The following is a 12,253-nucleotide window of genomic DNA, read 5'->3' as shown; positions in this document are numbered from 1 at the left end:
ATGAATCTGTAAATTGAGATAACATAAAAAAAAAATACAACTTTTTTAATCCTGTAGGCAAACCACTTTGCCAGAGATTGCCTATCTTTATAATAGCATATTTATAAAAACCAAGTATTATTATAAAGTGTAAAAAGTAATACTACCTCCTATGACTGCCTAATAGAATAACAATAAAAGTACAATACATTTAGTAAAATGGGTAAGCTAACGATAAATAATGTAAGAAAAACCCTCTATCCTTCCTAAGAATATCATACTATATGCTTAAAATATGTCTTACTTTCATTATAATGTTCCATTTTTTTTTTAACTTCAAGGACATATTTGGGGAAATGTATTTGTTGTTTAGATGTATTGCATTGTACAAATGGTTAATGGTTCTGTTATTTAGCTTGCCTTTATTAATATAAATATGGTGGACAACATACCAATAACACATATCTCATTAAAAGTGTAAATAATGCTTTTTAAATGGCTGTACTATCCTATCTCATAACAATAATATCAATGCAATATTTTAATGACTACTACATTTATTGGAAAAATTCTTAGTGAAGTTGAAACATCTTATCAGGAGTTAAATAAATGTTTTATTGTCCATTTATATTAACAGAGAAACCAATGCTTTGTACTTTATTTTTTTTAATGTAATCTGATCATGTAATCTAATGTGTGTGTTAAAAACCGGTCTTACACTGATTCTATTTCAGTGTGTAGGTGGTGTGAAGGACCACTGTTGGCTAAACCACCATGTGGGTTGTTGTCAATCATCCTGTTTTGGAATTTTTCTGCCTATCCCCGCCCAAATGTGGCCCAAAAATGAGTTCTCGGATGGATTATCGAACAAACTTTAAATTACAGTGAAAACAGGAGAGGTGTAGGATAAGGAATCTATTGTTGCATCCTACTTTTAGATTTATAATGAATTCATGTCTCTTTTTATTTACTTTTTTCAATAATCCTATTTTTAAATTTTATTTCTTAGATTTTGAAGTGCGTCTTTCTTTTCTCTTTTTGGTGTACTTACGTTTGATACTAATTTAAAAATGTTAACCTGTGTCTTTTATATAATTCGTTTCATATCTGTGAATACACATCAAGTGATTTCATGTAAAAGGAAATGGGCAGTGACAAAACGGCATGCTAAATCTATAATCATCTTTGTTTTAACTAAAAAAGTAAAAGAGACAAATTAAACTCAATTTATTTTTTAGACTATTTGTAATGTTATAGAGTGTTTTCTTGGACATACTAAGTTACCCTGTTTTATGAACAGGTGACTTTAACTTTGAACAATATAATATATTTGAAATATGCAGTTTGAGAAGAGTACATAATAAACACTAACCCTGTTAAACATGCATGCCTCCTTCTTGCATTTATTTCCAATTACATTAAAATGGTGAAGCCTTTATTTAAATCCAACAAGAGGAATGAGTCCTCATTATGTTTCATATTTACATTTCCTTCACTTGCAATTTGCATGACAAAGGGGAACCAACCTACAGCTTGTTAGTGGCTTTGATAAAAGGAAAACATAAATAATGGTTGAGCAGCACTTAATGAGTCACTGCTCATAACGTTGTTTTCAACAAGAAACTCGGCCGTAAAAGTCTTAACATTATCTGGCGAGAAGCATATGATCTTGTTTTTGTGGGAATGTGTTTACAATATAACTGTTGGCAACACTGTTTCCCACATGACGCTGTAATGAACACAACAACAATTATAAAAAAGATACATTTTATTAGGTCAGGTGATAATAATCAATGAAATGATCAACAGCTTTAGCCACCGCTGTAAATCTACTGCATATATGTATACATTCAAGATTTTCTACAATTGATGGTAATACAGCATTAAATTATTAAAAAGTGTATAAAATACAAATAAAAACGAAAATCAACAAAAAATAATGCATCATCATTAACTACTAAATGTGATTTGTTTCGATGAGGTTTATGGGATATGTTTTTTGATTTGAAAATATGTTTAACACTGAGCATATTGATTTTATAATCAGCATATTGTTTGTAGTAGTAAATTGTTTGAATTTGAAATATTGCTTTTAATATCCATGCAGCATGTCATGCTCATATAACAGTCAACTAGATAGATATTATTTCTGTAACTAGTAGTGAGTCAAATTATAACCTCAACATTGTCTTGAGGGACTACGGAAGCCCTGAGAGGCGTATGAGAAAAAGAAAAATCTAGTGATGAAGTTCAATATTTATTGTTTTCAATATTGTTTGTGGCAGGAGGAGAAAACATCATATCAAGTTATTTTTTTCAAGTAAAAAAAGTTTTGCCAGGTGACATTTTGGTTTCTTTTTCATAGGGAAAAGCATTAATTATTTTCGCAGTGAGCATATTGTTCTCCACGCACTCAAGGCACATATATTGTGTGTAGGCAAACCAATACATTATATTACATTTCCCTTCTGTATATGTTTTGGATAAAATTAAATGCTATCAATTATTTTAGACATATTTTAAATATGGGCTAGTGGTGCATAGTGGCCTCTCGTGGCTAAAATGAGTATTACAAGAAACACTGCAGATAAAATGCAATTGCCAATGGCATGCCAAGGAGAGAAAAACATATATTATTGATTTACTATCAGAATTTAGTTATATAGTTGCCTCTCAGTACTTCCATTATCTACTGTACTTTCTATTATCAAAATACAGTTGTAAACTCAAGTCAAGTCTAAGAATGTAACTCACTTTCTCTAATTGTGTATATGTTTTTAGAGTATTCAGCCTTAAGACTTTTAAGGATACAGAAAGACATTCTGCGCTTATAAAGATAAAGGGTTGTTCCAATTGTTTTCCTCCTTAGACTCCATATGCATTTCCCCTTGTTTGATGTTTCTGTATTTGCCCTGTTGGTCTTTGTTTCCTTGTAGGTTCTTAGCATATCGGGACTTCCAGTCTCTCTCAAAAGCAGCCTTGAGTTGTTCTAGGATTGTCGCTCCTCTGTCTTCAAGACTATTTTTCATCTTGACAACCAGCCCAACTCCTGTGTTAATGGCGAGGTCACTCCCAACCCAGTCATGGTTACCTGTGGATAAAAGGTATTATGTCAAGGAAAAAAGACTTTAAACTGTAGAAAGCTACTCTGCTTTTTTCGTGCATCTACACATTTATATACAGTATGCTTCTTGCGTGACTCAGTGTTAGTTAGCAAACATTTAAGAAAAAGTAAACAATTGAAAAATAAACAATAGCCCTTGTTTAAAGAAAAGAACCACACAATTTGTAATAGCATATAGTATAAAAACAAGAAAACTAAATAACAAATAAAATGTGAACGTTAGTTGTTACTTTAATCCTGTTAACAGACAAGAATAACAAACAAAAACAATTTAAATATCTCCTACCAATGTATACAGCATTGTCTGTCACCATGTATTTGTTGTGGTTGAGTCCATGTTGAATATCGTCCTCTTGCTCTTTGTTACTAAAAAAACGCTGCAATAATGCATTTAACAAAATTAGTTTAAAGTATGGAAACCTTGAGAGGCAATTGAGAAAAAATAACTAATGTAACGTTTTTTAAATAGTGTTTGCTCCTGAGACAACAACCTAATTTTGCCAGGATTGAGTATTACAACAAACACTTTTATAGTCAAACTTTGAAAGATCATCCTGGATCATAGGGGTGCGAGAGATGGAAAAATATGTCAATGAAAACGACAGACTTCCACCTTTTTCACCTGATCTTAAGTCTAAAACCCAAAAGATACTATTTACTATTTACGTCACAATAATTTTTGTTCTTTGGGCTTCCATAGATGAAATGTCTATAAGTTCAGTGCAGATACTAAACAACAGCTTTCATGGAACACATTTTGGAATAATTATTTTAGTTGACGTACCACCTCTAATGAACAGTTTTGCAGCTGCATGCATAGCGACTTGAGGGAGCTGACAAAGTTAAAGGTGAGCGGATGAGTCTTCTTCCAGAAGCTTATCAGCAGGCGAACTCTGACTCCTCTAAGTACTACGGCTTCTCTGATGACCTCATCAATAGACGACCAGTACCTATTGATGCAACCATTGTAATCAGACACCGTTTTACAATGTAAATACAAGATCTGATTACATCTAAACAATAATAAAATATATCCGTCAAAGGAAACTAAGTTTGAAACTCAAACCTTTTAGGAATTCTGACGTACCTCGTGATTGAGGTTCCTCTGAAACTCCTGCTCACAAGAGGGAGGTAGTCCGTCACAGATATGAAGATAAATGTCTTTGCATTTTGGATGACTTGATGGATGGCGTCTACATCCCTGGTGCGATCTTTAGCACAGAAGAGTTCAGGCGAGGTCTGCAGGAACCACAAGCCCAGATTTAATAAGAATTGAGTAAAAGCGAAGAACTGAAAGGTCAGAATAAAGGATTTCTAGAACTTTTGGCATTCAGTTATTCCACTATCCACAAACAAAAATTGACAACCGTAACTTTTCCTTTAAATCCCGGTGGAAAATGTTACGTTGATGAGGTCAACTTAATTAGGGTTTGTGAATATCCAAAATGTCAAATTCAGTGTAACATTTTGACAAAGTAAAGGGCAAGAAAAACAACTAGGCACATTTCTCGAACCATGAATCAGGACATCAGGCACAAGAGCAGGTTGGAGTTGCAGCAGCTTGTAACAGCATGGCTCCATCACTTCCTACAGGATGATGAATGTCCTGAATGCAGCTGATAAGCATGTTGTCGCTTAGAGGGTAACAAGATTCATTACTGTCAAATTAGGCTGAGGTACTGAGATATTCAGACCCGAGATGCTCCTCAGTGTGATATTGACATGATTAATCACACCTGTGTAGGTCTGTTATTAATTGCTAATGAAACTTTAATAAAGACGTCCACCAACTCGTCCACAGTCAGGAAATAGGGGCCTTAAGAGGAATATAAAACAGACAATTTCCAAGCTGTGGTTCATGAATTTTGAATGGAGTCAGTTTATGTGTTAACATGCTGTAACTACTGCTTAGTTGTTCCTCACAGACACATAAGCAGCAGCCTCAGTGGCGTTGAGTTGTAGCTCCAGGGCGTCATGCCTCCCGTAGATGGCTGTAACTCTCTTCGACCAGATGGAGGGGATGTAGTCCCTCTCGTGGAGCTGCCAGTAAAAGGAAAAGACTCGGTGGAGGTCCAGAGCCAGACAGCTGCAGTTATACACCACCACCCCCAGTTCTTTCCTCTGCGGGGCGTCAGAGAGGAGCACAGAAGAAGAGGTGATGCAGCAGAAAAGTTGCAGTCTGAGTAGAGTGCTCACTGGACAGATAGCTTTTACAATATGAGTCAGGAAGTAAAGTTAGGTAAAAGGCAAATGTGAGGCTGATTTCAGAGTTAGAACAGTAAGACTTACTGTGTGAGGTGATATGATTATCTAATAGTGTCCATCGTATAGTTAGATTATAATAGGATGACGGCATGCTGTGAGGCTAAGCACCCTGGTGCTCAATGCTAACATAAGTGTGCTAAGATACTCATAATGACAATTCCCATATACCGCGTTTATCAGGTTTTAGCCACAGAGTTATTATAATACATTCTACCTTCGGGCTTTTGTCCATCCTGTGACAAAAGTTCAGATTTCAAGATTTTTTTATGTTGATCCAACCTTGCAAAGTGAAGCAACAAAAGAAAAAAGCCAATTTACAACCATTTGTTCTTTGTTTATTGAGAATTGTATCCAAGGGAACAATTAAGTCTTTTATTTGAACATTTGTGAGTTTTTTTGGGTGAATGTACCAGTGTAAGGTCAGATATTATCCACCCTTTTTTGTGGTACATTTTCAACAATAATCTTCTTTTAGAAATGAACCCACATTCTTCTGTAATTAATATATTAATTTATTTTAGCCCTTAGACATCTACTTAGTTAGAGGTATGAGGAAAACAGTAATTATTGAATATTCTAGATGATCGTTTTAATAGCTGACATTGAAGGGAATGCCACTAGTCTGCAGATTTTTTGTCATAAACCAAAGTAAGTACGTGTGTATCAAATTCAATGACAGTCCATTTAATAGTTGTCAAGACTTTCACTTAAAACCATAACATCTTAAGTTCATGGTGGCGCTAGAGCAAAAGGGAGTTGGACTTGTCCTCTGGGAAGAATGGTTGCAAAATGTAGTAGCAAATCATCCAATTAAGGTATTTCAGTGTGGACCAGAGCATGGCTGAAATAGCAAACAAGAGTCTGTTGTTCTAAATATGTTCTCGCCTGGTCATTAGTCAGACAGCAGTCAACTGTTTTTTGTGTAATCTATTTTGGTGTGTGACCCAGAAGGATGCATACAGAGCTTTCAATGTATTCTCCTATAGTGAGTTCTCTTTTTTCCTTTACTGCCCTCGTTCATTTTTTGTGTGTTTCCACACTATACATTAATATATATTTCCATTTCTTCCCTTTGGCTCCTTAGTGAACTATGCCAAACTGTAGTTCTACCTGCAGCCCACTTTGAAGCATGAAAAGTGCCAGGTAATCACTTTAAGTAATAGTATGCTAATGTTTCCTGGTTCCTCCCCTATTGCAATTACATGCTTAATGCAAAGGGGAATGCTACTTGTCTTTCTGGCCCGCCTCAGACAGCAATCTTAATAAATCACCCCTGAAGCCCATTTAAGGTTGCTGGAGTAATTGCATGAAAAGTTTCAGGTGTAGAGTGAAACTAATTCAAACTCAGTGTTATGTTTTAAGTCCCTGTGAGGTCCGTATGTTATCGGTTAATTACATTTTGTACAGCTCTTATTTCTTAGAGACTAAATCTACTGTTAACCGTTTGGACTCCAGAATGTACAAATCTGGCCTCACCTAACTGCAGAGGCTCGTTTATCTTGAGTCTGATTTTACCCTGCGCTCATGCTGTCCATGTTTGTTGTTACCTTGGAGAGTGACCTCCAATCCATATCGGCGCTCCCGATGTAAATGTGCTTCCGATCCACTATCCAGAATGACGAATGGAGTCTTCCTCTGGTAAAAGCAGTCATGTTCACAAAATGAACCTCTGCATCTAGACGAAGCAAAACAGAGAGACAGAGGAAGAGTGGTGGTACACTGTGAGAGTTGGAATAAATGAGATAGAGAAGACATGGAAATGTGCCAATTGGCCTTGGACTCTCACAAAGCAGGCAGGAAGGATGAGAGGCAAAGGCTTTGATAGAAAACCACCCAGGTACATTTGCACATTCAGGATTTTTTAAACTTCATTGTCAAGTTTGGCCCACATGACCCCTAACCCTACCCCTAACCCTTGCTGTGTAAAGCTATGGATGGGGCCGAACGCTGTAAAAAAACTACCAAAATCAAATAAAAACAGTACGTTTGTGCACTGCTCATGCTGTCAGCGGGGTTCTTAGATGCAATAAATCTTCATTCTTGAAGCTACAGTAGCATTACAAATAGCTGTTACGAGATGAAAAATATGACAGCCTCTCACTGTGTGCTGCCAAGGTCTTCAGTTCAGCAGAGTTAGTCAGACTGCTGGCAATCTTCAGTTTTACCCCATGAGATTTCAGGCTGAGCAGTCTCTGGAACAGCAGCTGACCCTGAGGAAGACAGGGATGTTCTGTGTTACTGTAGTGGAGCATTAAAGGGGCATTTGTGGATGGCCCGTAATGACAAATCTCCTGGACTAGCTCATTAAAGGCTACATACAGATATACTGTAAAAAATAATGGCATTTCCTCTTACAAAACACCTGCAGTTGGTTCATGATTTGCAGGAATGTAGGGGAATATATACCAACCATGCTTCGTAGGACATTCCACAAGCAAGACCATTACCAACACCATCAATGGATTTTAATGTATATTCATTTGTTTATTGTCAGGACTACTGAGCATCATGCTATCATGCCAGTGGAAGAACAATCCCCTTAGCACTTTTGTTATGACTGCCACTAAGTCACTTTCAAATAATAGATGTCATTTGTTGGCGTATTGTTTGTCTACTATTGCTTTGATTTGGGTTAGTTTATAAATTGAATGGACAATAAAGTCATCTGATTCTGAATCTGAATGATTTTGTACCTGTTTGCCATTGCTTGGCGTTGTTTCCAGGTCCCAGGGGTTTAAGGCCCAGACCGGAGACACCACCTCAACTGAGTGCTTCGCCTGGTCCAACAAAGTATGAAAGCCAACAGAGAGAGGGAGGTGGGGTCCGCCATCCAAGGGGAGAGAGAGGTCGTCCGGAATATTTTCCACAAGCACGATCCTGAAAGTAACACACGCTTCCTGAGTTTCTGGAAAACTTAAGGCGGATCTTCACAAAGTGTGTTTAGGTGTCCTTGATAATACTATGATACAATTCAAGACAAGAGGAAAAAATACAACACAGCAATACATGATGCAATAAAGCACGATGCCAAACACCACGCAAAACAGATCAGGTAAGATTCAATGCAACGAGATTTATAGATTATAAAACGATAGCATCTTACACAACATGATATTACAAAAGACAAGAAACAAGATTCGACAGCACATTAAACACGAAATTACACAATAAATCTTACATTTTAGTCGAAAATAAAATGTATTTTGCATCCTCAGGCAAGTCTTTACTACTGCATATTTGAATAAAGTTGCAAAGCCCTCTGTGTCTCTAAAGGAAACTACATGAAATCTGATAAATTGACCCCAGTAATGCTGCTTTAGTCAGAGTCAGGCCAGGATCGAAAACAGTCAGCAGGGCAATATTTCAGAGGTTACTGTGTCACCGGATAGCAAATGCGTATCTTTGACCACATATTGTGTAGTCAAAATGCTGTGTGAGTAATGTAGGCATCAGGTTTTGTTAAGGTATCAGAATGACTTTGTAATGTAATAAATATATATTAGCGCACATTTTTGGCAATAGTTCATGGATTTTTTTTACAGGATACTTGATTGGCATACCTTATTTTTTACATGCCTTGTTATGTTATTATTTCAGACTTGCAGAGCATCTTACCGGCAGTCACGGCTGCAGTTTTCCTCTGTGATACCGTCCTCATCGTCCCCCCAAATGTCCACCGATGAGAAGATTAGCACCACCAGCACAGCGAAGCAGCAAAGGAGAGCAAAGATGGCAATGCACTTCTGCTGGGTCTGGAACACAAGTTAGACACAAATATTGAGATAAAGTCAGGCTTAAAGGGACATCTGTAGGGCGACAATCGGCTACTCACACCAAAACAATTTGAGATTAAAATAGCGTTAGAGGTAAGAGGAAACCATTTTTATTTTTTTATTTTTTGTAGACTGTCCCTTTAATGAATGCATGCTGATCTCAGCTCTTACTCTCACTTATTATACAGCAGGTTAACAACTACCAGTGAAGACATTGACAAGGCAGTTATTTTTGGGTGGTGTACAAAAGGCAAATGATCTGCCATTAAATGCTAATGTCCTCATTCAATATCATTGATCAGAGGTTCGGATTCACAATCAATACAACAACAACTACATGTCTTCTTCTGAGTGAAGAAGCTCTCGATTTGACAGCGAGGCTGCAGAGGGATTTCTAAGCTCTGGAGCAAAAAACCACCCCAAGCTTCACAAATCTCACTTTATGCCACGGGGCAGAGGACAAGTGAAGTGGAACGCTCTCCAGCTGAAGGCAAATTGATACACACCAAAGCCCAAATATAAGGAATATATATATAAATAAATACTTTTCTTTTTACTGTCTGCTTTGTTGTTGAAGCGAATCCCCAGCTGAAGGGGATTTTATTACCTCGGTGCCAGCAGAGATACACTTTATGTAACATTTATGACAAGCAATATTAAAAGCTATATTAGTGTACATGTGTGTGGAAGTACATGGTACATACTGATTTTAATAAGGTAGGAGTGACAGTCGGTAGGGTTATGAGGCAGCAGCCTTATTGCCCAGATCCAGCCCGAGGAGTCTTCATTTCCACTTTTTTAAAAGTGCGGTAAGGCATTTCTGTTTTGCTTACTACGACAGATTTTTAGCCTCTCATTTGCGGTGTCGGTTTCACGGGCTGTCATCACATCACATTACGTATTCTCTTTTGTTGTTTTCGATCAATCAAACGAACAACTTTGGTAGTGTAGGCAGTAGACTTTTACAGAAAGATGACTCCCCAGCTACTACTTTTTTTGTATAAATCTGATTATGAAACAAAATAAAAACACAATTCAGCAGGAACTCAGGGAAAAGATAGGGGTTGGAGGATGTTTGTCAACTTCATTTCCTACTTTTCTCCCCACTGTCTCTCTCAGTGTGATGCTGACAGACTGATGTCAGTTGGATGCACCTCATATTCCCTCTGCTGTCCACTGAGACCAGGAGCTCTTCATCACATTTAACAGAGTCAAGGACCGTGTTTGGCTGCTTGGCAGTAAAGCCTCATGATACAGAACGAGACTGACACAGTGAGACAGGTCAGTCGACTTAAAGCTGATGCAATGAGTTACCATAATTCATTCACTACATAAAACACCCACAATGGGTTGTCACAGCTGTTATCAGAGACGTTAAAATAACCCTACATGGTTGCCTTTGAGTTAAGAGCCGACATGGTTTTCAATTATTCAATTACTAGTTTGTCATTTGGAACAAAATTGAAAATGATCATTATTAAAGGCACAATCAAATGTGTGAATGTTCTCTTTTTACTGTTTTATTTCGTGCTAATGTCTGGGTTTTGTAACAATGTTTGAATAAAACAAGTCATTTGGGCTTTTTTCCCCTGACATTTTACATAGGCTTGATCATGGTAATGACTGATGAATCATTGTTCACACTTTTAATGTCAATACAAATGAGTGAGTCATTTATCGAGCAGAAAAGCAAATATGAGCACATTTCAGCATCTCTTTTCTTAGTTTTATTTTTGCATTCATTTGAATGTCTTTGGGTTTTGAACCAGGATTCAGAAATAGGGATGAACCCTCTGGCTTATTATAGACTAAATCATTAAGTGAATGGCCAGTTTCACCTTCCAAAATGTGTGCAATTTTCTTCTTTTTCTTGGTACCTAACATTGTTTGGAAAAATTAAGCAAATTTGAGGCAACCCCTTGGGCTCTGTGATTTTGGGACAGTCATTTTTTTCAATGTGATTTAATAGCGCAAGGCTTAATTAAACATAATTGGCCACAATTTTAATAATCAATTGAACAAACTAAGACATTTATCAATTTAATTTTATATCATTGTGCATTGAATATCTATGATTAATCTGAAGAGAGCTTCTTTGGGAAATTGGGACATACGATTTTCTGGCGTTTTACAGACCATTATTGCAAAAAAAAGAAATGATTCCTTGCAGCCTTATAATCATTTTATACATGTGTGATTCCACTGAATGATTGAAGAACAAATGAATAATTGAATAATGTAATGGAAGCTAACAAGAAAAGCCTCGGGCAAACATGCACTAAAATGCCCTCAAAAGCAAGGTGAGAATAATATCGCAAATTAAAAAGATGCAGAGTGTTGTAATAATCACCTTTAAGGGCTCCTGGGGGGTCGGTCCCGCCATGAGAGCGGCACTCATTCAAACTTCTCTGACAGGTGGGGAAACTGCAGCTCAGTCTGTGTGAGTCTGTCTCTCCGTCTTCATCACCCTCCCCTCAGCCTGTCCCGCTCCGATGTCTTCACTCTTTGCTGCCGTCCTCATCCTGCTGGTTCCTCACTGTCCTGGAAGCAATGTGTGGGTCCGTCCCGTGTCTTGACATGTTTTTTCAGCCTCTAGCTGTGTGTATGCTGCTCATTCTCTGCTTCTCAGAGGAGGTGGTGAGAGAGATGGAGAAAGACCCAACCCCTCTCGTTCAAACGTCCAATACAGAGCTGTAGCTCAGAGCCCCAGCAACCCCCTCCCTCTTCCTTCTCCCATACCTCGATTCCTCTCTCTTCTTCCTCTCCCCTCTTTATCTTCCTCTTTCATCTGCCTTGTGAACCAAACTCATTTGGCAGAAAGCAGTTGGACTTGCTTAGGTTAGAGGGGAGGGATGCTGAAACATGCCATTGGTGATCCACAGAGTGTGACAGCTGCAGCAAAACTCTCCAATTGTTCTGAACTCATTAGGAGGGTCGAACATACACACACGCACACACAGTCCTGCACACTGTACTGCTCAGACACAATGATTTAAAATGCCCTATATCTCCCATTAATAATTTCAACTTCAAGTCAGCAGTAATGGCTGCTTTAATCCCCCCTGTGTTTAAATTGTTGTAATTAATGTGCTTTTCAATAATGCACCATTCC

At 37.6% G+C, this 12,253-nt stretch overlaps 1 protein-coding gene across 2 annotated transcripts; it reads right to left on the bottom strand.

Moving 5' to 3' along the window:
* Nucleotides 1–1,803: 1,803 nt before the first annotated feature.
* pld5 (phospholipase D family member 5) lies at nt 1,804–11,767 on the bottom strand. 2 transcript variants are annotated; one of them, XM_063884316.1, is made up of 10 exons: nt 11,492–11,767; nt 8,984–9,120; nt 8,062–8,245; nt 7,470–7,578; nt 6,916–7,043; nt 5,027–5,224; nt 4,170–4,342; nt 3,888–4,053; nt 3,390–3,480; nt 1,804–3,070 (listed from the first exon to the last, which is right to left on the bottom strand). In XM_063884316.1, the coding sequence occupies exons 1-10, from the start codon at nt 11,537–11,539 to the stop codon at nt 2,808–2,810; spliced, it is 1,497 nt and encodes a 498-aa protein (XP_063740386.1). In that variant the 5' UTR covers nt 11,540–11,767; the 3' UTR covers nt 1,804–2,807. The 2 variants fall into 2 exon arrangements, with proteins under 2 accessions (XP_063740386.1, XP_063740387.1); XM_063884317.1 differs by having other exon boundaries at nt 4,191–4,342.
* Between the last annotated feature and the right edge of the window lie 486 nt (nt 11,768–12,253).

Source organism: Eleginops maclovinus, chromosome 5, assembly GCF_036324505.1.
Source record: "Eleginops maclovinus isolate JMC-PN-2008 ecotype Puerto Natales chromosome 5, JC_Emac_rtc_rv5, whole genome shotgun sequence".
NCBI lineage: Eukaryota > Metazoa > Chordata > Actinopteri > Perciformes > Eleginopidae > Eleginops > Eleginops maclovinus.
Note: the sequence above shows the minus strand (reverse complement) of the source record. Positions and strands in the feature narration are given on the sequence as shown.